Genomic DNA, 26,883 nt, shown 5'->3' with positions numbered 1-26,883 from the left:
GACCCTGAATCTGAGCCGGGAAAGCTCTCCTGTTACCAACTGGGAGGATATTGCCCTGTCAGATGATGATATCCCATCGCAGACGAGCAGGGAGGTGTCCCCCTCGATTGCTTCAAGGAGTGCTAACCAGGAAGAGCAGAAAGTAACTCCCTCAAGGGATGGAATGTCGGTCGGTACCGACAAGCCGGTTCTTCCTAAGCAGGACGCCTTGATGGAGGAGGCTACTGGTAAGGAGATTGACCAACCCTCACTTCCCCCTCCATCAAGAGTAGTAAGACCAGGGAAAGGAAAGATAAACATGGCTACAAGAGAGCAGTAAATTACTGCTGCAGATTTCTGGGCAAGTTAGGCGGAACTCCAGGAGATAAGGTTGTGAGGAAGTATCCTCACATTGAGAAGCTTCCACTGCCTATCGGTCGGATTCAGCGGCCTGACCCGGAGATAGTCAGCAGCCCAACGACCGGGTTGATTACTACGGATCAAGCCGGAACATCGGGTTGTCCGAAGCCCTTGCGGACACCAATGACCACCCCGGCTTCATCTGCCCCACCGACATTGTCCCCAAAGTCGGAGAAGCCAAAAGCGCATGCACGGGCGGAGTTGCTACACAAGCCCCCAGCTACTGCGACAGCCCCACCGGTGAATGCTACTAAAGCTGCTGGGAAAAACAGTGGCGGGAGATACTCTGAAGCAACTGGTTTGCGGGATTAGTGGCGCGGAACAAATCCAGCTCCTCGGGGAAAAACAAAAACGGACCGAGAGGGAATACTGGCTTTGCTGGAGGTCGGGCGATTGCTGGAGGTCGGGCGATTGGCTGGAGAGAAGCCAGCAGGAACCAGGCAGACCTCTTCCCGATAGCCTATCAATCTTCACCGATGGGTCGAAGATGGAAGAAGGCACGGGATCTGATGTGTTTTGTGAAGAGCCAAATATCAGGAACTCGTATAAGCTTAATGACAATTATAGTGTTTTTCAGGCAGAAGTTTTTGCGATATGGAAAGCTTTGGAGCTACTAGTGAAAATAATGGACCCTGTAAATAAGATAGTCACTGTTTACGTGGACAGTCAGGCTGCTCTGAAAGCGTCAGGCTGCTCTGAAAGCGTTAGCAAGACGAGGCTCCCAATCCTCGGACCACAGGGTGGAGAATTGTGTCAAGCCACCTCTCTGCTTTTTCCTCGACAAGCTCAGTAAGCTCTACGCAGAGAAAACCGTTAAAGTTTGGCAGAAAGTACCTGGTTGTAAGGTATCTAAGTCAATCTGGCCGGCAATCTCAGGTCGTAGAACTGCGTCCCTCCTCTCACTGTGCAAGTCAGAAATTAGAATCGCTGTAGGGGTTATAACTGGCCACTGCGGAATAAGATTTTGACATGCAAGTGGGATGACAATAACGTTGAGTACTGTAGGTTATGTGAGGATGAGGAGGAAACGGAGACAATCGAGCACCTTCTATGTAGATGTCCTAGACTGATGGTCAAAAGACATAGATCATTTGGTGTACATGTAATTGAATCTCTTTCTTACTTCTCCTCTCCTAGTAGTTTACTGCAAGAGCCTTAAGTGGCTCTGGGGCGGGTCAGTATACACTTAGAACAGTGTAGAACAATTTTTTTCTTAATCAATCTTTCTTCTTAAAGCAATTTGATTTCTCCTCTATAGTTACTTACTCTTCTCTCTTATCTTATCACTTTCCACTTCCCACCTTTCCAACTTAATCCACCATATCCTCCCACATAGCACATTTCATCATCATCAACAGCCATATATCATCAACTGCAGTGACACAACACCATATAGTCTCACCCATAACATGCATCTCATCATACGTTTCTTCACACCATCTCATCTGTAATGCACATCACCATATAGTCACCAGCCACACCTCATCATGATCTGCAGTCACACAGCATCCATAACATCCGTTCAGACAATTTTGAGTCGATTTTGCCATGTCCGTCCGTCTGTCTGGGCGGTTGGAGCACACGATAACTCTTGAACTTATACCATGTTCGAAGATGGACCATATTGGTCCTTTCCCTCGGGTACCTCCACAAAAGTTCAAATTTGTTCGCAAAAATACACAACATATTTCTATCAGACACATATCACACCACAAAAATTGCAGTATAAGGACTGCTCTCCAATCGTTTTGGTTTTTGATGCAACAAGGTGTTTTTGGAACCCTTTTCACAATGGTATAAGGGTTTTAAAGGGCAAGTCGACACTTCCGGAGAAAAGCTGTTAAAAGCCCTTGTGGCCACAATGCTAAGTGGATAGTGCGCACGACGACTTATTGTATATGGTAATAATTCTGCGAATCTTAGATAAAGTTCGAAAATGGTTCTTATCGGTCCACATTTTCGGTATTTTTTAAGTTTTAGCTACATTCTTTTACCGAAATATAGGAAATTTGGTATTAAGTCTTCTTTGAGCCTAAAAACTTTCTATCAGAAATTTGTCGGTATAGATCGACGTTTTAAAAAAGCCCCCATAGAATGGTGCCTCACATTGTTTTACCGAAATTGCTGAAATACACGAAAGGGAACTAATTATTCCATTTTACTTCAATACAACTTGTGGTGGAGGGTATAACAGGTTCGGCCCGGCCGAACTTAACGCCGTACTTACTTATTTTGATATAAATTTGGAAGAACGATTACGAACTTGTTATACCCTCCACCACGAGTTATATTGAAGTGAAACTGAACAATGAGTTTCTCTTCGTTTATGAAGAAGACTAAACACCAAATTCCAGTAATTTCGGTAAAACAATGTGGCTAACTTTCGAAATACCGAAATTCAGAAGGTAACGTTTTATGGGCGATATATAAAGACGTTGACCATTAATGACAAATTTCGGGGGGAAAGTTACCATTTCGGTGGAATATTGGAGCCACAACCTTTAAAACACCGAAAATCGGGAGGTATCGATCTATCGGGGCAATATAAAAGCATAAACCTATATCTAGAAATTTCACCCCCAACGAAGACTAAGTACCAAATTTCAGCCATTTTGGTGGAATGTTGGGGCCAAAACCTTCAAAATACCGAAAATTTCTATGGGAGCTATATCAAAACGTGGACCGATAAATCCCATTTGCAATACCAATCATCCTAGGAATAATAAAAATTTCTATACCAAATTACAATGCTCTATCTTTAAAATTGCGAGCTGTATAATGATTTCAACAGACAGACGGATATGGTTATATCGACTTAGAATTTTACCCTGATCAAAAATATATATATACTTTATAGAGTCTCCGATGAACATTTAATTATACCATCCTTATTATGGTGGAGGGTATAAAAATATTACGATGCACAAAGTTGGACCAAAGCGAATCCATGATTTCGATAGTTATCGTGCCCATCAGGCACTTTAGTTGATGACCTTGGAGTTTTTTAGAACTTTTGGATTATTATGTCAGGAAGCATAGACTTGCCCATGAAAAATATTATATCGCTTTAAACAGGGCCACAAGAAGTACTTTCGGTTACAATTTGTAAACAGCCTTTGCGAACAGCCCTTAAACTGCACCAAAGCAAAATTGTTGAAATTTTGTGAGGGAGGTATCCGAAGATGTTTTCCAATACAGACCTTCATGAAACTTGTTGTACGTTTAGAGAACGTTTTACGATGTACAAAGTTTCGGCCAAATCGGACACTCAATTCATATTTTTTGTGTTCCTCAGTCATTGGAGTTGATGGCGACATGGTCATTTAGAGCTGTTAGGACATTATCACAGTAAGTATCAGCTAGCCTCCGAAGAAATTTGTACCGTAGTTCTGCAAAATTACATACCGATGCGTAAACTGCACATGTGCCAAAAATTTTGAAAACATGTGTGGGACATACTCGAAGGAATGCCCCGATATAGGTCATAAAGCTGTTCTAAGTATCATCTCGTTTTGTTTTTTTTTCAGATTTTGAACATTGTAGCGACAAAATTCGAAAAATCGATATCAAACAATTTCAACGTCAATTCAGCAAATTGGCTCTAAACATATTATATTTTAATATCCCAGTACAATTTTTGTAATTTATAACTGTACATAATATCGGTCCACTCCTTCATGTACCTCCCCCAAAAAAGCTCGAAAATGTTCGGAAAATTTGTGTGCAATGTAACTCTTGAAATGAGTGACCGATGTTATCCATACTTTGCACATCCTAATATATCTACCAGATATAGACCATATGGACGAATATGTGCTATATTTGTCCACTCCATCCGGTACCTCCCACACAAATTTTTGGATAAATTCACTTTAAGAAATACTCTCGAATCACTTTGATTCTGTTGAAGATACTTCTTGAGAAAAAAAACCAAAAGATGTCCAAACTTAGTTTCAGTTCGAAGATTGGCAAAAACTTCATGTACTTCCCTCCAATATTTAAAAAATTTCACTAAAACGGAATGCACGATATCCCTTGAATGGGGCAACCAAATATATCCAAACGTTGGATCTCCTAATATTTTGTCCTAATTTAGTTTAACTTTGAAAATGGCCGATATCCAGCCTGTCAGAGGTTTTCGCCATACTTTTTGGGCTCCATGGTGGTAATACAAAAATAAACTTTTTTTATTCACTGTACTTCCTTGCGAAATAGATTTTGTGTGGATTTTGGCTCGAATAGTTTTTATAAAGAAAACAAAAAATTAAAAGTTACCAACACAACAACAAATAATTCATCTTTTTTTGGGCGAACGCAGCTGGAGGCTGCAACTGCTCACAGAATTCATGCTTTTATTTTCAATGTTTTGTAAATGAGCTTTTCATTAAATGTGCAGAATAAGAAGAGGATTAAAATAATTGTATAGATTTTCACGTGGCTGTTTTTATTTCAGCACGAGCCATTGTTAAGTACTCAGCGTGAAACTATTTTCTTAGTATTTTGTTATGAATTATTTTTTTCTCATTTGGTTAGGGTTGTCGTTCTTATTTATTTTTTCATATCCACCTTCATTACTGTTCTTTGTAGTAGTTTTTCTGCTGTTATTTTTTCTCATTTGCATATATTTTATGATTTTTTGTTCACCTTTCTTCATCACATCATCCATCGTAGTTCATAAATAAAATAGTTCTCATTTCATGTGCTTTGTAATTTTTACGCCTATTTTTTGCTCCATCCGTAAGTTTCCTTAAACAGGAAACGAACCATAACTCGGAGTACCGGGTAATGCTATGTATGCATGTGGTGGGTGGTATGTGTTTGAATGTGTGTGTGACGATGTGTATGTTGGAATAAATCTTTCATTATACATAACACCAACAGCCAACCCGTTGCGTTACATATGGCAAACGGAAAAGCGTTGAAATATGGATAATTTACCTGTTGTTTTTTGTCGTTGTTAGCTAAGTACAAAAACTCGAAATTAATGAAAACTTCCTGCTTTATACGTGTGTGTGAGACTGTTTGTATTGCTGTATGTATGAATCACATGAAAGCAATGCACACGCACCGGGATGCGTATGATTTTTCATTTCCTCTGATTTCCCATTATTGTTCTGAGGAACTTCCTCAGCGATCTCATCACCTTCACCCAAATATCGGAATATGATTCAAATCAGACATATTGTAATTTACATACAAATATTTGAGGTGATACTATACAAATAAAACGTTGCCTGCAAATAAAAGTTTTGTAGCATATTGCATAATGTTATAATAACTCAATTTGGATTGTGTTAATAAAACTCAATTTTTGGATGTAGTTCTCAACGAGGTTTTGAAAATAGTTAAATGTTAAAGTGGGTGACGTAGGGGATTTAACATGGCGAAGCCCACGATTTATCTTGGTCCCTCTCCCATCTCAAGTGGACACCGACCTTCCATGGTGTCACCTGTTAAGGGTAGTGAGTTAACATATTAGTTTCCTTTCGTTTATGAAGAATACTAAATACCAAAATTCAGCAAGTTGGGTAAAACAATGTGGCTAAACTTCAAAATACCGAAATTCTGGAGATACCATTCCATGGGCTCTATATTAAAACTTCGATCTATACCTACGAGACTAAATACCAACTGTTACATTTCGGTAAAACCTTCAAAATACCGGAAATCAAGAGTTACGCTTCTATGGCGGATACAGGAACCCGCGGATCTATACTGGTAATTCCCTTCTGCAATTTTTGTAACCAAATAAAGCTATCCCAACGAATTTCAGTCAGAAAGGCTTTTACCTCCAACAAAAACTAAATACCAAATTTCAACCATTTCGGTGGGTTGCTGTGGTCACAACCTTCAAAATGTCGAAAATCGGGGGGGCTTGGAGGCTAAATGAAGAAAAAGTTGTATACCCCCAACGAAGACTAAGTACCAACTTTCATTCATTTCGGTGTTATAATGAGGCTAAAACCTTTAAAATACCGAAAATCGGGAGGTACCGTTCAATGGGGTTAAACGTAGGTGTGGACCTTTACGAGTACCGACAAATTTCATGTGGAACGTTAAATTGCCCAAATAAAGAACAAAAAATACCAGCATTTTACCGGAATATTGAGGTCACAACCATCATAATACCGGAAATAGGGAGGTACCGTTCCGTGGGTGCTATACTAAGGCGCGGACCTGTATCGACAAGTTTCTGGAGGAAAGTTTTATACCCCCAACGAAGATTAAATACCAAATTTCCACCACTTCTGAGGAATATTGGCGCACAACCTTCAAAACACCGAAAATCGGGAGGTACGTTATATGAAGGCTATATGAAGGCGTCGACCTATATATACCGACAAATTTCTATACCAAGTTACAAAGTTCTATCTTAAAAATTTACGAGCTGTATCTTGATTTCAACAGATGGACGGACAGACGGTCATGTTTATAACGACTTAGAATTTTACCCTGATGAAGAATATATAAGCATTATAGGGTCTTCGATGGATATTTCGATGTGTTAAAAACGGAATTAAAAATTTATTCATTCCCACCATATTATAGTGGAAGGTATAAAAAAAAAGTTGACTACCCCGTCAAACGTTTTAAGGACCAAGATCTGCGAATATGCACCTGGAATATTCGCACTCTTTATAGAGAAGGTGCAGTTTACTCATTGGCAGATGTACTTCAAAAATACTCGTATAAAGCCAAAATTGCTGCAATACAGGAAATACGATGGATTGGGAAAAGCGTTACAATAACACCTAAAGGTGACGCACTGTATTATAGCTGCCATGACACGGATTTGTAGTTGGTCGGAGGTTAAAACATCTGGTCTCCAGTTTCACCCCAGTGAATAAAAGACTTGTTACAATACGGATAGAAGCAAAAAAGACAAGGACGAACAGACTTAAGTTATATTTTACGAGCGCTAAGAAGAAACGTATGACCGTTGTCCTGTTCATGACAATAAAATTATTCCAGGCGATTTTAAAGCCAAAATTGGAAAGGAGAATATCTTTGGCCTAACAGTCGGAAAATTTAGTCTCCACAATGAAACATCTGACAATGGAATGATGATGTTAGACTTCGCAGCGGCAAAAAACATGGTAGTTAGCAGTAATAAGGGCACCTGGCTGTCTTCATATCAAAGAACAAGAAATCAAATTGATCATGTTGTGATAAATGGAAGACATTCATCGAGCGTGTTGGATGTACGATAGTTCCCAGGAGTAAACATAGACTCGGATCACCTAGTTCCAGCAAACGTACGTGTCCTCTAAACGTTGCAAAAAAAACACGAACACAATACGGAAGTTGAACATCGGTAAGCTGGAAACACAACAGATAGCCACAGCATAATCCACTAGTCGTGCTGCTACCAAAGAAAAAAATTCGGTATCAAACTAGTAACAGACCTACCGCACGAAAGAGGTATGGGTAGGAAAGGAAGGAGGATAAAAGTCTTTTCCACAAGAAAAAAAGATAAATGGAAGAGCGGGAGTGCGAAAAAAATCGAGATGTGCATGAGGCAGAATGAAGTCCGAAAATTCTACCAAAGAGTGAAACGTCAAACTGATGGCTTTGGTATAAGAACATCATTCTGTGGCGGCCAGCAATATAATTCAGTGAGTGATACCTATAGTGGATATGGAAAGAGCATTTTCCCAAACTGTTGGTATCCCATAGTAGCGAAGACAAAGAAGATACGCAGATCCAATCCCAGAAGATGAATATATACCGCCCGGCCAACATGAGGTAGACACAGCAATGAACCGGCTGAGAATACTAAGGCAGCAAGAGCTGATGGCTTACCAGCTGAGCTGTTCAAACCGGATGTGTACGCATCATCCGAATATTGGAATCTGAGCATCCTGAAAGGAGATAATACTGTGTGCTCTAATTACAGGGGCATAAGTCTGCTCCCTATTGCGTATAAGATAGTGTTAGAGGTATTGTGCGAACGACTAATTTCTATGGCTAACGAAATAAATGAGCAACAACAATGCGGCTTTAGACCTGGCAACTCAACCATTTACCAGATATTTACCCTGCGACAAATCCTGGAGAAGACCCAAGAGATGCAGATCGGCAACTACTGCCTACTGCAGATCGGCACCGATTTTAAACAGCCTTCGACAGTCCCCTACGCTCAAATGTAATCCAAGCCATGTATGAATTTGGCATTCCTGCAAAATTCATTCGGCTTTGTAAGATGATAGTAACTGTTACTCGGTCCTCAGTTAAAATTGGAAAGAAAGTCGACAGCCTTTCTTGTGACTTATTTAACATTCTGCTGGAAAAGTTTATACGAGATGCAGATGTTAAAAGAAATGGTACAATTTACGGAAGTAGCCACATTTTACTTGTTTATGCTGACGATATTAAGGATATTCGTCTAGCTCGGCACTGCCATGAACACAACACACAACAATAGTTGTGACATAAGAAGAAGAATAGTAATGGGGTCGGAATGGGAAAAAAACTTATTTGGAGAAAAAGTCAACGTTTTATTTCAAAGCGAATATCTCCGCTTCTAAAAGGGGTATATCAGAAGCAAAACCTGCTAATGAAGGTAAGAAATATCACCTTTGCAACGTAGGTTGTCGTTGGTGGTCAAACAACGAAGATATCGCAATAGCCGCTAATAGAACACAACTTTTCATTTCTGCGATGTTAATAGTAATGACGAATATCACAGCTTTGATTCGGAACCTTCCAAAAACAAAGTCTGACAATGATAGTAAAATATCCCATCATTACAATGATGTAAAGCAGGTTGGCGTAGGTATCCAAATAACGGAGATATCGCAATAGTTGGTAATACATCCCATTTTTTCCACTTTTTTGGAAATCACGCTACAGGTCGCAATTTTAATTGGATCGTCACGAAATTTTGGGTGTTATTGGGGGTCCCACAGAGGAAAAAACCTTTTGATTTTTGATAATGGTCGGATATTATTCATGGGTCGGAATGTGAAAAAAAAATATTTGGAAAAAATACCAACCTGGCAATTAAAGTAGAAAATATCACCTTTACAACGATGTGAAGTAGGTTGTCATAGGTGGTCAAACAACAGAGATATCGCAATAGTCGGTAATGCATCCCTTTTTCCATTTTTGTGCAATCACACTACGAAATTTTGATCGGATCCTCACGAAATTTTGGGGGTTAATGGGGGTCTAACAGAGAAAGAAGCCTATTTATGGTTGGCATACATCCCACTTTTCCATTTTTTATTTGGGTTGTACTGTTGATGCACTTAAATGAGTTTCAAATAAATTGACCTGTGTTAATGAAGACATTCAGAGCAAAGGCGCTAAGCTATCCCAATTTTAATATTTTGAATTTTATTAGTCAAAAGCTTATGAACAGGGGTAGTGGTGTAGGGTATCACATAGTCGGCCCCGACCCGACTATAGCCTTGGCTCACTTGTTTTAAATAAATTGTTTAATAAAAACCAAACTCCTTTTTTCTCTTTTAAGAATAAACGATAATCGAAATAAGTAACTGAACTAAATGTTTACAATTTCAAAACAGCATTTTTATGTCCTCTTACATTTAATTCATTATTTTTTTGAAAAGGAACATTGTTACCTATATTATCTACTAATTACAAGCTGATGTTTCATGTTTCAGAACCATTTCCCAACTAAATCGATTAAGTCGTTAATTGATTGCAAAATTTATGACTACTGCAAAGGACAGTACTTTTCAATTCAAACTATCTTCTTTGACCAATTATGTTGGCTGCACCCCATAACTTCGTGATAAGAACGAAAATTAACTACAATTACTATTTTTCTTTATCAATCAGGCCAAAATCTTGCACGAAAATAAAAATTTATGTTGTTAGCATTACTTTAAGTTCCCACCAGTGAGCGAACGAAGAGGGCGTATTCTGTTAGCTTCCACACAGTAAAGAACAAATCGACATTTGACAGCAATTAAAAAATTATCACTAATTACCACGTGCGCATTCACTTCAATTGTTCACACGCACAAACATTTAATAGCTGTGCTCTGTAAGCTGGAAGTTTTTGGCAAAACAGCAAACAAACAACATTCCTTTCCGTATTCCTATCTTTTCCTAACTACATCCGTATCTTTTAACACTGGGAACAGCACAAAAAAGAACGGGTTTGCAAGTCATTATGGGTCGAAATGCAAAACCCCTCGCACAATAAACAAACTCAAGTGCGGGAGGGAAGAAGGAAAATTAGCACACCAACACATTTCAAAAAAAAAAAAAAAAAAAAAAAAAAAAAAAACGTTAAGACAGTGGTTTTGTAGAAAGCACTGCTAGAAATATTTTCTTATCACAAGGGTGGATTTCGGAATAATGTTTTAATGACCATCTTAACTACTAGCTTGGATTTTTAAAGAATAATTTTTCGAAGACTATTTTGGATACAAACGTGGATTTTTAAAGATTAATTTTTCGAGGACTATCTTAGCAACAAACGTAGATTTTTAAAGAATAATTTTTGGAGGACTATCCTTGCTACAAACGCGGATTTTTAAATAACAATTTTTCGAGGACTATTTTAGCTACAAAATTGGCTATTTGTCAAGGATTATCTTAGCCACAAACGTTGCTTTTTATACCCTCAGCCTTTAGGCTAAGAAGGGTATATACACTTTGATACGATGAAAATGTGCCTCATCGAAATAATGGTTTTAGACCCCAAGTATGTTTGGACGAAATGTGTTTTAGACAATTTGGAGTCGATCTAGCCATGTCCGTCCGTCTGTCTGTCTGTCTGTCCTGCTGGCTGGAGCGCACGATAACTCTCGAACGGATGAACCGATTCGGTTCAAATTTTGGCTTTCGTAATATTTTCTCCAAACTTAGTTTAAGTTCGAAGATGGGTTATATCGGTCCACTCCTTCCGGTACCTCCCCCACATAAGTTCGAAAATGTTCGGAAAAATTGTGCTAACGATAACTCTTAAAGTAAGTAACCGATCTGCTCCATACCTTACACATCGTGAACTTTCTACCAGACATAGATGACTTTCCAATATGGTCTTAATAGATCCACTCTTTCGGGTACCTCCCACACAACATTTCGGAAAAGTTCAGTTTAGGGCCATCTCTCGAATCGCTTTGATTTTTGTTTCTGCAACTTGTATTCACTGCCCTCCATACGACGGTACTAGTTTCATCAGGGGCAAGTCCATACTTCCTGAGAAAATAGCATGAAAGTTGCAAAAAACCCCTATGACACCCTGTGAGGTGGTTGGAGCGCAAGATAACTCTCGAACGGCCTTTGTAATATTTTGTCAAAACATAGTTTAAGTTTAAAGATAAGCCATACTGGTCCACTCCTTCAGGTACCTCCCCCACAAAAGTTCAAAAATGTTCGGAAAAATTGTTCGTACGGTAACTTTTGAAGGGAGTGGCCGAATTGGTCTATACTTTACACATCCTAATATATCTACCAGATATAGATTAGGTTCAAATATGGACTATATTTGTCCACTCCATCCGGTACCTCCCACACAAAATTTCGGATAAGTTCACTTTATGACCTAATATCGAATCACTTTGATTTTTGTTGAAGCAACTTGCATTCGCTGCCTCTATTACGATTGTAAAAGTGTTTTAGGGGCAAGTCCATACTTCTTGAGCAAACAGCCCGTATAGTGTAAAAACCCCTATGGCACCATATGTTGTGGCTGGACATCCACATAACGGTCAATGTCGATCCATTCCTTTTAGTATCTCCTCCGCAAAACTTTTGATCTTTAATCCTAATCAACATTTTTGTCGGTTCAAATGCCCAAAATTTTTAAAACCCCCTAAATACATACGTATTTTGGGAAAAAAATGTTTCAATATACACAGGCTGAGGGTATATCTCTGTCGGCAAAGCCGACTGATACTTTTTTACTTGTTAAAGTATATTTTGTCCAGAATTATCTTAGCTACAAACGTGGATTTGTAACGAATAACTTTTCGAGGACTATCTTAGCAACAAACGTGGATTTTTAAAGAACATTTTTTTAATTTGTTCAAACTTGAAACCCACTGTGTTCCCTGCTAAATACTTTCCACTTGGAATAAAAAAAAACAATATTACAAAAACAGCTTGTACACGCCAAAGTATTTGACTTTAAGTTTGTTGAGATTGTTAAGACAATCCTTCACACGGACATTTAGCCATTCGTTAAAAAAACGACACACACCTGCAGTAAAAGCTAAATGAGAGTACTAAAAAGGGAAACAACTGAAAAAAGGAGTTGTATAAAAAGTACGTCCTCGTATCAAAAGAGCAACACAAACATTTTCGTAATAAGGATTTAATTGCTCGTTAACACGCACATAACTTATCTACACTGCTTGTACTGGAGGGATACAGGAAGAAGCGTGCACCAGTTAAGTTAGGTTAGACACACAAAATCTAACCCACAGGAAAGAAAACTGTTTCGCAATTTTCATTGAAGTTTTTCTTGTCCTGTCCCATTCTAGTTGGCAATGTATTTTTTTCGTTGAAAGCAAGTGCTAAGTAAGTAGATCATGTGAATTTTTTTATAATTGGTCGAGAAGTTAGTGATACCCTACAGAATTTAGAAGAAACGTCTTTTCACAGGAAAAAAAGAGGGAAAAAAGATGAGTGTGAAAAAATTGATATGTACAGAATGCAGAAAGAAGTCCAAAAATTCTGCCAAAGATCGAAACATAACAGGCTTAAGTACAGGCACATTATCCTGTAGAGATGAGCAAGGTAGTCTTGTAACAAATACTGATAGTACGCTCAAGATATGGAAAGAGCAGTTTGCCAAACGGTTGGTATCCAATACCACAGATACAATCCAGGATATGATATTGAGTGTATACCGCCCGGCCAAAATGAGGTAAATACAGCACTAAATCGGATGATGTATATTAAGGCAAGAGGAGCCGAAGCTTATAAGGCGAGCTGTTTAAACCGGAGGCAACACGCTGATAATGTGTAACGCGTACCCGGCGATTGGAACCTGAACATCCAGTGCCCCGTCCACAAGAAATGAGGTAGGGCTGTATGCTCTAACTATAGGGGCATAAGTCTGCTCCCTATTGTCTACAAGGTAGTGTCAGGGATATTGTGCGAACGACTAAAGCTTATGATCAACGAAATAATTATGCCATACCAATGCGGATCTAGACCTGGCATCCACCATATTTACCCTGCTTTTCGTGGGATCTCTTTAACATCCTGCTGGAAAAGGTTATACGAAATGCAAAAAATGACACAATTTACACCAACAGCCATATGTTACTTGTTTATGCTGACGATATAGACGTCATGGGTCGATCAGTAAAAGAAGTAACTGATTAAGAATTTTGAAGGAGAATGTGCTAAAACGGGTCTGGCGCTAAACGGCGACAAGGCCAAGTTGATGATGTCGATGCGTAATGCGTCCATAGAGCTCGGACCAACTGTGGAAGTTGGTGCCCATAATTTTGAGGTAGTAAGAGACTTCGTCTACCTCGACACCGCCGTAAATACAACAAACAACTTCTTCTTTATTTGCCTATTCGTTTTTCGAATTTTGGCGATCAATGCAATTATATACCTACATATTACATCTGTTACATTATAAATTTCATTTTGGTGTTTATAAATTTCTTATTATCTCAGCAAATGACTCTCTGTTTCGGCTTTCGCTGAGAAGATTCCCAACATCTTGGATACCAGTCCACTCCTGTATGTTATTAATCCATATCATTTCTTTTCTTCCTCTAGTGGGTCTTCCTTCAATTTTTGTTCGGATTATATTTTGGAGTAGCTTATATTTGTTATTTCGCATTATATGACCAAGATAAGCTGTTTTTCGTTTTTTTATTATATGGATTATTTCCTTTTCCTGGTGTAGCCTTTGCAGTACCTCACTGTTTGAAACAAACTGCGTCCATGGAATTTTCAATATTCTTCTGTATGTCCACATTTCAAAAGCTTCTAGTTTTTTAATATCTGTTGCCTTTAAGGTCCAAACTTCGACAGCGTATAACAGAACTGACCATACATATGTTTTCATGTATCGCAGCTTGGTTTTTATGTTTATATCATGGCTGGTAAAGATTTTCTTGTACTTTATGAATGCTTCCCTCGCCATTTCAATTCGGCATCTTATTTCGGATGAGTTATCCAGCTTGTCATTTATCACTGCACCGAGATATTTAAAGCTGTATACTCTCTCTACTGGTGTATCTTTTACTGTTAGTGTGAAAGGGGGACAGCGGTTTTCTTTGCTCACAATCATATATTTTGTTTTCTTAATATTGATTTTTAACCCATACAACTCGCTTTGTGCTACCAGCCTATTTAAGAGATATTGAAGACCTGACATGCTGTCAGCTAAGATTGTTGTGTCGTCTGCATATCTTATATTGTTGATAAAAGCGCCATTTACAAATATTCCTTTCTGAACATCTTTAAATGATTCCTGAAATATTTTTTCGGAGTATACATTGAATAGTAAAGGTGACAATATACATCCTTGTCTAACACCTTTAGATATTATTATATCTTCAGTCATCTCTCCTTCAACATCAACCTGTGCGGTCTGTTGCCAATATAAACTTTTTATGCAGCGAATTTCCTTTTCTTCGATACCAATAGATGCAAGGATTTCTACAAGTTTATCGTGTTTGACTGTATCAAATGCTTTTTCATAGTCTATAAAGCAAATATAAACGTCTTTTTGAGCATTTTTACATTTTTGAAGAAGAACTTCAATTGAAAAAAGCGCTTCACGTGTTCCCATTCCTTCTTTAAAGCCGAATTGAGAGAATCCCATAACATTTTCACATCTTTTATATATCCTGCCATGAATTATCTTGAGAAAAATTTTAAGGGCATGGCTCATAAGACTAATTAGTCTATAATCGCTGCATGCTTTTGGATGTCCTTTTTTAGGAATAGCTATGAACGTAGATTTTAGCCAGTCCTGTGGATATTTACCGGTTTCATATATGCAATTAAAAAGCCTTACAAGTATGTTGATATTATCGCCTTCAATCAGTTTAAGAATTTCGGATGGGATTTCATCTGGACCACATGCTTTCTTCATTTTTAAAGATTTAATAGCAGCTTCAGTTTCGTGTTTAGTTATCGGAGTTCCTACTTGTGGCTCGGGTTCCATTATGTCGTAGTTTGATCTGTTTTCATCTGTATAAAGAGAGGTTATGTAATTCTGCCATATAGCTTTTTTCTCCGTAATATCAAAAACAGCTTCATTGTTGCTGTTGTATAGAACTTTTGGCAGTGATTTACGATATATTCCCGCTGCTTCCTTAATTTTTTTGTGGAGATTAAAATCGTCATGGAGTTCTTGTAATCTTTCGATCTCCTGGCATTGTTTGTTAAGATTGTCATTTTTCGCTGCTCTGATTGCAGATTGTACTTCTTTATTTAATTCATGATATAATTCGTAGTTGGAATTCTTATATTTTCGACGTTCTTCCATTAGGCCCAGTATTTCTGTAGTCATCCATTCATTCTTCCGTTTTCTTGGATTGCTTCCTAAATTATTATCTGCTATTGATTTTAGCGATTGTTTTACTGACTTCCATATGCTTTCACTGTCCATTCCTTCAATTTTACTAAATTCTTGCCCTATGAGGGCTTTTATTTCTGTTTTTATTGATGGCTCATCAAGTTTCTCAACGTTAATTCTCTTACGTATTTTTTTCTTCATGTTTGTCCTTAGCTTTGTTTGTAGCTTTGTCATCAGTAATACATGATCGGATGGGACGTCCGCTCCTGGATACGTAGAGGTTTTTGTTACAAAAGAAGAATAGCGTTTGTTAATTAATATATAATCGATTTGATTCCTCACTATGTTTGTTGGTCTATCCTGGGGTGACTTCCAGGTATACAGTCTTCTAGGGGGAAGGGAGAACATTGTGTTTGTAATTTTCATGTTATGTTCCTGACAGAATTGGATCATTCTGCTGCCTCTTTCATTCCTCTCTCCTAGGCCATGTTTTCCCGTAATCCCGGGCACTATATCTTGGCCCACTTTAGCATTAAAGTCGCCTTGAACTATTGTTATTTCATGGTGTTTAGTCATGTTCATTAAGTATTTAATATCTTCGTAAAACTCTTCGACTTCTTCTTTGCTTTTATCAGCGGTAGGTGCATATACTTGTATAATATTAATTTTTAGTGGTCTTGCTTCCAATTGTATAAGCATTGTTCTATCAGATTTGGGAATAAAGCCTGATACACATTTTGCTATATGTTTTTTAACAATAACTCCAACGCCGTTTCTGTGATTTTTATTCATATTTCCTGAATAAAACATTTTAACATTTTCAGAGACAAAGTCTCCACTGTCAGGCCACCAGGTTTCGCAGACTCCTAAAATGTCGATTTTCAATTTATTCATTTCATTCACGGTATTAGCAAACTTTCCAGATTCATAAAGACTTCGCACGTTCCATGTACCAATATTCAGAGTGTGTTTTGTTTTACCTCCGGGGATTCTTAGCACCCTCGTATGACCGGAGATTGAGGGCCGTTGTTCATGTGTGTCCATATTTGCATGATTTTCATGGGATATTACTTCAATGGTTTCCCGTTGCCTTCTGAAGGGTTTACAGTTTTCCTTCTCGGTATTCAGCCGCTCCACTGGAGTACAGACGCTGTTTGCAGTCGCCCAATATGGGAACAGACACTGCTTTTTCCTTTTTTCTTTTGGTTCGCCCCACATATTTTATTTTTGCGGTACCCATCATATGTTGAGCGTTCCCCTATCCACCACCTGGGGAGGCGTCCGATGGGAGACAAAAAAGAGAAAAAAAAAACAACTCCGCACGGACAACAAACAACATCACTTGTAAAATAGGAAAGAGAATTGTATGGTTCTGAAACTTGGCTACTTGCATTGCTTGGTGTGTTTAAGAGAAAACTTCGAAAGACCTACGGACCTTGATCTGTATCTGCTATACAAAAGCATTAGTATAGTTAATGTCACAATTTAGGCTATGTTATAAGAGCATGTGATGATGAAACCGCTAAAAAAAGCGAATCGTACAAGCCGATCTCCCTCCTGTCACCAGTAGCCAAGATTCTCGAGGCATTCCTCCCGATAGGTAGAAGCGTATTTTCCCTTGTCTAACATTTGCATGGATTCCGGAACATGTGCATTACCACAACTGCATTGCTGAGCCATCACAAGCCATGCTACCGTACAGTAATGGTGTCTTTTGACCTACCGAATGCCTTCGAGCTATTAGAAGACATAGGGAATACTTCCTTCCAGCCGTATTTGAAACTTGGATAATCAACTATATTTATGTACGCCAGTCGTTGCTCGAATTCAGATTTCCGTAGAGTGGGGTGATTTAACCGAAACATTTTAACCTTTCTGAAATTCCACACCATCCAGACGGCATACTGTACGATCTTGACGTCGAGTCATATGGTCGATGACATATGTGATAGGTTAAATATGTACATAACTGACCTAGTGAAGTTCTGCCATCTGAGGAATATGAAAATATCCGCTAAATCCACTGCCATTCTTCACCACTTGGACGGCTGAAATGAGGCTCCCACTGAACATATTGGTCGATGGTGTACTGATTCCCACCACTAACTACTCTAAAATATTAGGTTAAAGTTCGTTAGCATGTTTAACTTGTCCGCACAAGCCACAGCTATTTTCGATAAAATCAAAAGTTGGAACAAGGTCCTCATGTCGCTGGCAGTGGAAGAATACGCAGTGGAAGTATATTCAAACCTGCCGGAAGGCCACCCTAAGGACTGCAACAGGGTGCTTCCTCATGACACCAGTAGACCATCTTCATGAGGAGATGAAGGTTTTACCGGTGCATTTTCACAACAAGATGTTGTCGAAGCAGTACCTGCTTAGGTGTTATCGCCGTGAGCATGTCTGTCGTGATTTACACGGTGCGCCTTAACTAAATTTAACTAAATGTTCATAGATGAGAAAAATTTTAAAATTTTTAAATAAATCGCGGTCAAAGTTCACATTTTTAGGCTTATTTTAGGTTTTCGCGATTTTACTTGGAAACCGCAAGTCTTATCGAAATGGGGCTAAATAAAATTTTGTAGCTGTGAAAATTCTCCAGAGGATTGACCGTTATGATTTGTTCCTAGGTTTTACCATTTTTGAGATATAAAAGTTATGGTCACATTTTAAAGTAGTTTTGGTTAGGTTTTCACGATTTGCTTGAGAAAACCTTATAGCTGTGAAATTTCTCTATAAGACTGGTTTTCGTAATTTTTTCCTAGGTTGTATCATTTTTGAGATATATAAGTTTAATTTGGGAAATTGCAGTCATGGCCTTGTTTTATAAGTAGACGATACAGTCAGTAAATTGTCAAAATTTGAACTTCTATATCTCAAAATTTTAATACCTACGAAAACATCATAAAGTACAGTCCTGTAGAGAACTTTCACTGCTACAACACTTTCTTTAATCCCATTTCGATAGCGCTTGTGGTTTCCAAGCAAAATCGTGTAAGCCTAAAAAAAGCCCTAAAAATGTGAAGTTTAACCGCGATTTATTTGAAAATCCCTCCGGCGATTTTTTTTATTTCTCTCATCTATGAACATTGTATTTTCAGAAACCGCAAAAACATCCCAGGTGTAAGCACCTTTCATATAAATTTAGTTAAGCCGCACCGTGTTTAATGAAAAGGCTTCCTTCCCCCCAGTTACGTCAGCCACAGCTATTTTCGATCAAATCAAAAGTAGGAACAGGGTCCTCATGTCGCTGGCAGTGGAAGAACATACAAGCCTGCCGGAATGCCACCCTGATGACTGCAACAGGGTACCTCCTTATGACACCAGTAGACCATCTTCATGAGGAGATGAATGTTTTACCGGTGCATCAGCACAACAGGATGTTGTCGGAGCAGTACCTTATTGGGCGTTATTGCCGTGAGCATGCCTGTCTTGATATAATGAACGGGCTTCCCCACCCAGGTACGTTAGGAAAGATCTGCATGATGTAGAAAGAGAGAGGTCCAAAGGTATAAACGAGAACCTCTAGACAAATGAACCTGTGTTGGGAGAATCACATCCCGGATTGCTTGCCCCGGATTCTTTTGGTCCGTGTCGGGGTGGAGGAAAACCAAGAACCAACTTATATGTCCTCACTTTGTCACATCCGCATCAGCCACACTCAAACTTCGGCGAAATGCAGTAGATGTCAGGAGTGGGTGCGAGGGATAATGACAGGGACAGGACCAAACGGTTGTCGTCATAAGAACATTACCTCGCTTTTAGAAGATCATAAACGTCTGGTCTTGGGGCACTTTAATGCTCATCATGGGTAGTGGCATTCGGTCATCGGAAACATCCAGAGGGGTATAGTGCAGGTTAAGCAGATTGATAGCTCTACGTTTTGCACGGTGAATGAGGACGCCCCTAACAGAATTAGCGGAGAGTGTCACAGTTCGATAGACATAACCATAGTGTCAACTGGTCTGACAAATGACTTCACCTGGCAACCCGTCGTTTCTCTTGGATGAGACCATCTCCCCATAATTGTTTCCATCAGCAGACCGCTCGATTTCATCACCTCTGAATGCTACACTTTCATATATTTTTAGTAAGCTAATTGGTCGAGATTTAGAAAATTCAATAATCAACGCTTCGGAAGTCTGACCAACCCTGCTAGTCGAATACCCGAAGTGAAAATAACCTCCCAGCAGAGGCGACGGGATTAGCAAATGAACTTTGTCGTACCAACCCCAGTGACCCCAGATTCAGGGAGCTGATACTGGAAGTTAACACATTTGTCGGTGACCATAAGCGGAATAAGTGGTTAAATGATGTGAAAAATTGCAGCAGTGGAGCCGGACGGAATAAGTGAATTGTGGGCAACGTGGAATTCAAAAACAAGAAGTCCAAGTCCCTTAGAGTTAAGCCGGGAGTTCCCCAAGGCGGGGTTATATCTCCGAAACTGATTTACCTCCACATCTCCTGTATTACGCCCCCCCCATACAGCGTATCATTCCCCACCTTCTTCAACGCGAGGAATATGTCACTATACGCCACTAAATCTACGGCCAAGTATCGAATGTCATGGTTGATGGTAGCAGAATTCTGATCACTCACAACCCCAAAATTCTAGGGGTCACAAATTAAACAGCATGTTTGTGTCGCCTGTGCATGCCACAGCTTTCTGCACAAAGCACTTGGAGTGCAGACAATGACAGCTTTTTGAACACATGTAACGCAATAAGTCGGTCTGTGGTAAGCTCTGCGGGGTCCGCGAATATAATTGCAACGAGATTGAAAAATATTCAAAGTTGCCTCCTCATGCCTTCAGTACACCATCCACATTAGTAGACGAAAATTCTACGATGGAAAAAGCTATCGACTCTAACATGATGTAATATTGAAAAATTGAAAAGAAGGGGGACAAATGACACGCCTTTGGAAATAAAATGCTTCAATTTGAAATTCGGCATGTCATTCCCCACCTTTTTCAACGCGAGAAATATAAACTATCCCAGCAAAAATTCGGATCCATTAGTCATTACGTAACCCATTACAAAGTAATGTAAACAAGCTTCTTTTCCCATTACAAGTAATCTGAAAAGTAATGGGATATTTCTTAAAAAAATTACAAGGCAAACCTACTTACTTTGCTCCTCACTAAGTAATTAGGACGGTGGCACAGTGAATGTGTGTCCGACTATAAATCCTAGGGTTGTGTGTTCAACGCTCACTGTCGGTATGCGAGTTTTTTTAATTAAAAAATAACAGTTTGTGTTGCACGTGTGCACTGCACATTTAAGTTCTTAAGCAACCCTTAATGTTCGTGTGCGTGGCATAGTATGTAGTGTCTTTGGCTAGAAATCAGAGGGTTCGTGTGTTCAACTCGCACAACGAGCGAAATAAAATAAAGTAAAATAAAAGTAAGAAGTGTGATGAAATTAAAAAAAAAAATCTCTACATCAACTGTTCTAAAACAAGTGAGAAAAGGCTATAGTCGGTACGGGGCCGACTATGTGATACCCTACACCACTACCTCTGTGCATAATCTTTTCACTCGAAAACATTTCTTTTATGGAGATACGAAAGTTTTCACCTACCTGGGTTTTATACCAAATGACTTAAGGCAAACTGATCCAAAATAATTATTATTTAATTTTATATTTGACTACTATCGACATCACCAACATCAATAGGCTTCTATCTATCGTGATGATCCGATCAAAATTCCGACCTGTAGTGTGATTGCAGAAAAAGTGGAAATGCAGAAAAGTGGGATGAATTAACGACTATTGCGATATCTCTATTATTTGACCACCTACGCTAACCTACTTTGCATAATTTTAAAGATGGGATTTTCTACTTTCTTAGTCCGGCTTTGCTTTTGAAGGTCCCCAACCAAAGGTGTGATATCCGTCATTATTATTAAAATCGCAAAAATGAAAAGTTGGGTTATATTAGCGACTATTGCGATATCGTTGGTTGACCACCTACGACAACCTACGTTACATCGTTGTAAAGGTGATATTTTCTTCTTTCAATGCAAGGTTTTGCTTTTTGTATACCCCTTATAGACACTGAGATATTTGCTTTGGAATAAAATGTTGACTTTTTCTCCAAAGTTTTTTAAAGTTTTTGCTCATTCCGACCCCTAAATATTATCCGACCATCACCAAAATCAATAGGCTTCTTCCTCTGTGAGGCCCTCAGTAACATTCGAAATTTCGTGACGATCCGATCAAAATTGCGACCTGTAGCGTGATTTCCAAAAAAATGGAAAAATGGGATGTATTACCGACTACAGCGATATCTCCGTTATTTCGTCATCTACGCCGACCTAGTTTGCATCATTGTAAAGGTGGAATCTTCTACTTTCATAGTCAGGCTTTGCTTTTGGAAAGTCCCAGCCAAAGCTGTGATATTCGTCATTATAATTAAAATCGCAAATATGAAAATTTGGATTTAATTTGCGACTATTGTGATATCTTCGATGTTTGATCACCTACGAGAACCTACCATCGTTAAAAAGGTGATATTTTCTACTTTAATTGTCAGGTTCTGCTTTTGGTATACCTCATACAGAAGCTGAGATATTCGCTTTGGAAAAAAACGTTGTCTTTTTATCCACATACGTTTCTTGCCCATTCTGACCCCTGAATATTATCCGACCATCACCAAACTCAATAGGCTTCTTCCTCTTTGAGACCCTCATCAACCCTCAAAATTTGGTGACGATCCGATCAAAATTGCGACCTGTAGCGTTATTTCCAAAAAAAATGGAAAAATGGGATGAATTACCGACTATTGCGATATCTCCGCTATTTGGTCACTTACGCCGACCTAGTTTGCATCATTGCAAAGGTGGAATCTTCTACTTTCATAGTCAGGCTTTGCTTCTGGAAAGTCCCAGCCGATGCTGTGATATTCGTCATTATAATTAGAATCGCAAAAATGAAAATTTGGGTTTTATGTGCGACTATTGTGATATCTTCGTTGTTTGATCACCTACGAAAACATACTTTACATCATTGGAAAGGTGATATTTTCTACTTTCATTGCCAGGTTTTGCTTTTGGTATACCCCATACAGAAGAAGAGATATTCGCTTTGGAGAAAAACGTTGTCTTTTTATCCACATACGTTTTTTGCCCATTCTGACCCCTGAATATTATCCGACCATCACCAAACTCAATAGGCTTCTTCCTCTTTGAGACCCTCATCAACCCTCAAAATTTGGTGACGATCCGATCAAAATTGCGACCTGTAGCGTGATTACAAGGTTTAGATGGACAGACGGACGGACGGACGGACTGACGGACGGACACACATAGCCAGATCGACTCAGCTCGTCGAGACATTCATTTTGGTATATATAAGTATGGGTCTACGACCATTATTTCGATGCGTTACAAACTTTTTGGCCAAAACCAACTTATAATACCCTCCCCACATAGTGGTGTAGGGTATAAATAGAATTTTTTTTCAACTTACTTTTCAACTTCTAGTGGCCACAGAATAACTAGTTATTCTAGTGGTCATAAAATAACTACAAACTGAGTGCGACATGCCCTTGTAAAAATAATGGGGAAGAAAGGGGGTTTGCGAGTAGTTACGGCTGCCAAAAATCCCTTACAAAACCCATGATTTTGGGAGGACTTTTTTTGCTGGGATACGCCACTAAATCTAAGGCTAAGAGTTGAATGTCATGGTCGATGGTAGCAAAATTCTGACCACAAACAACCCCAAAATTCCAGGGGTTACATTCACAGCATGTTTGGGTCGTCAGCGCATGCCACAGCTCTCTGCGATAAGATGTAGGAACATGGTCCTCCAGTCCCTAGCCGACAGCACTTGGAGTGCAGACAATGAAAGCTTTTTGAACATATGTAACGCGATAGGTCGATCTGTGGTAAACTCTGCGGGGTCCGCGAATATAAGTGCAACGAGATTGAAAAATATTCAAAGCTGCCTCCTCATGTCTTCAGTACACCATCCACATTAGTATACAAAAATTCTACGATGGAAAAAGCTATCGACATGATGTAATATTCAAAAATTGATTTCTAGATAAGAAGACGGACAAATGACACGTCTTTGGAAAAAAACTTCAATTTGAAATTCACAAATGCAAATTTGCAATCTTGGATGTATAAATAGGAGCTCCAAATGACGAAAATTGTATAGTAACAACAACATCTAATATGCCTGAGGATGTTAACCTAACCAGTTAACGAAACGATCGTCGCATAGCGGTTGATGTGTATGTAGGACTTCGCTAGAAATCAATTTTGAAATGTAATCTCCTTAGGTCATATAGCTCGATCAATTAAATCAATTAACAATTCTTCCAGTACAGCAACGCAATGGCATGCTTTTGTTGCAGTACTTGCTCGGGTTTTACCGTGAGAGCCATCGTAATCACCCACCAAGTTATGCCAGGAGGAATCTTCAGGGTCCAGAAAGATATGTCCAACATCAGAAGAGAGAACCACTAGATCAAGAAGCCTATCAAGCAGGTATAAATAGGATACACACGGATGCAGTTGCAGATGCCATAAACAACTATCGTGTTAATGTGGTCCTTGGATAATCCTACTCAACTAACTCCAGTAGATCTAGGCTTACATCCCATTGAAACAGCCACAACATTAAGCAGGAAAACGAGCATACAACAACAATAAGTCTAAAATTATGCTCTTGTCCAAAAGGCGCTATTGAATATAATCCAAAAAATAAATATTTTTCCAATTATTTGATATAACACCAAACCTTGTTTTTACATTTAGTGTACATTCGCTGTGACATTAGATCTTCAAAAAAATAATTTTTTAAACAAAATATTGTATTATACAACAACAACAAAAACTCATAACACCAAACTTATGGTATTTAAAACAACATAAACACATGTTTCGCATTTCACATACCACACATGCAATCCCCTAGAATGGTGAAAAAGCACCCAGGGCAACTTGCCTAGTGAGAAAACATGCATAACGCCGTAACACTTTGTTCATGCAATAGTTTTAGTGATAATAAAAAACAAACATGAAAAAAATGCCTGGAAAAAATGAACCCATATATCTAAATGTAACATTTTGTTGTTTTTATTGGACTGTCTTTTCTCTTTAGCGTTTTAAATCAAATCAAAAAAAGAGGGCGCTAATCGTAAATGGCGTTAAAATATTTACCACACATTCTACATTGCTTTCACAATTTCTTAGTTCTAACACAAATCATTTGCTAAACACCAACAACTTCCGGTCATGAGGTAAAGTTTAGTACTTCCGGAGTCACTTGAAGATTTATTAACTTAATAAAGCATACAAACACACCTAGTTACATACACACAGTGTTGGACAAAACTAAAGCACCCCCTCAGTACACCAGTATTGCCCATCTTCGAACTGAAACTAAATTTGGACAAATATGACGAAGGCCAAATATTGGAAAAATTAACAGATCAGTTCGAGAGTTATCTTCAGCCACTACATGTGGTGTCATAGGGGTTTGCCCTGAAAAACATTTACCGTCGCACACTGGTCGAAACCACTGATCTAGCGGCGCGAAAGTCCAAAAATCAAACTATAAAATTGCGAAATATTTTCCATGGTATCGATTACAGACACTTTGCTGACAAAAATTTTGTCTTTTCATTTTTGTTGTTGTAAATATTCACAAAGTTATTTACTATTAAATACAAGAAATTTTGCTGCATCAGATTTTAAAAAATTTGTTGCTAAAAAATCGTCTTCATATTTGTTTAAATGTTAAATAAATTCGTAATAAAACTGAACATAATTTATTTTTAATTGATAGCGAAGGGTGTGACTTAAATTATAAAAAATTGTTTTGTGTCAGGAGGTACATGCTCGTAGTTATATAGCAATAAATTTCAAAAAAAAAAAAAATAAATAATAATATTTATAGGGTTTTTATTGGTTGTACGCGCTTTTTCCATAGAGTGCATCTTCTAAACTTGGCCGAAACTGTTCCCAAATTTTGTGTGGGAGGCACCCGAAGGAGTGGACCGATTGAGTCCATATTGTAACCTCATCTAAGTCTGGTAGAAAATTCACGATGTGCAAAGCATGGACCAAATCGGTTATTTCCATCAAGAGTTATGGTGCACACAAATTTTCCGAACATTTTCGAACTTTTGTGTGGGAGGCACCGGAAGGAGTGGACCGATATAACCCATCTTCGAACTTAAACTAAGTCAAAATTTGTACCGAATCGGTTGATCCGTTCGAGAGTTATCGTGCGCTTCAGCCATCCGGACAGACGGAAATGGCTAAATCAACTCCAAATTGTCTGAAACGAATTACGTCCAAACATACTTGGGGCCTAAAACCATTATTTCGGTGAGGTACATTTTGCCTGTATGAAAGTGTATATACCCTAGTTAGCATAAATGCTGAGGGTATAAAAATGATGCTATGGTCAAATATAAAATCGCTTAGATTTAAAAATTACCAAAAGAACGATTCCCAGAAGAGCGGTAGTGTCCGACTTATTAAGTCGACGACCAGCAAAAAACCGTTCATATCGGCAAAAAATGATAAAGCCAGACTGGAATTCGGAAAGATTCATTTCCAAATATGGAGGACTGTTCTGTTATCTGGTGAATCTAAGTTTAATTAAAAGGATTCATATGGAATAAGAAGTGGACTAAATGGGCAACGTTCAAATCCTAAATATTGCAAAGGCGGAAGTCGATGGTCTGGAATTTTTTCTCTGGATTGGACCAATCCATAAAATTATGGAATAATGGATCATTTCAAGTATCCTAACTTATGATTTTCGCTCCAGTGTATTTTTGCGACACTCGTTGTCACTGCCTACGGCTAATAATTATCATTTGCTTCATACTCCTAATTATTGAAGTATTTCAGTTTTGGAGGCAAATGCACAGTGTATCCACCCATTGGCCAAAAATAAATTGGCCAACTGCCGAACTCATCGTGCTCCCGAACACCGACAGCCACCGTATCCCCAAACATCAACTGCCGAACTCATCGTACTCCC

At 38.7% G+C, this 26,883-nt stretch overlaps 1 protein-coding gene across 1 annotated transcript; it reads right to left on the bottom strand.

Annotated features, from left to right (window-relative positions):
• Positions 1 to 479: 479 nt before the first annotated feature.
• LOC141398337 (uncharacterized) lies at positions 480 to 16,573 on the bottom strand. The gene is made up of 2 exons (XM_073975623.1): positions 15,340 to 16,573; positions 480 to 685 (listed from the first exon to the last, which is right to left on the bottom strand). The coding sequence occupies exons 1-2, from the start codon at positions 16,571 to 16,573 to the stop codon at positions 480 to 482; spliced, it is 1,440 nt and encodes a 479-aa protein (XP_073831724.1).
• Positions 16,574 to 26,883: the final 10,310 nt, after the last annotated feature.

The sequence above is a fragment of the Musca autumnalis genome, unplaced genomic scaffold (genome assembly GCF_047663935.1).
Source record: "Musca autumnalis isolate F117 unplaced genomic scaffold, ASM4766393v1 scaffold_3, whole genome shotgun sequence".
NCBI lineage: Eukaryota > Metazoa > Arthropoda > Insecta > Diptera > Muscidae > Musca > Musca autumnalis.
This window is presented reverse-complemented; position numbering and strand designations above follow the sequence as displayed.

Coding starts and splice junctions, on each gene's coding strand:
- LOC141398337 (XM_073975623.1), bottom strand. CDS start 16,573: ATGCTTATACAATTGGAAGCAAGACCACTAAAAATTAATATTATACAA. Junction 686..15,339: donor TAATTGCATATATGAAACCG/GTAAATATCCAC, acceptor CAGTTGCTTCAG/AGTATCTCCCGCCACTGTTT.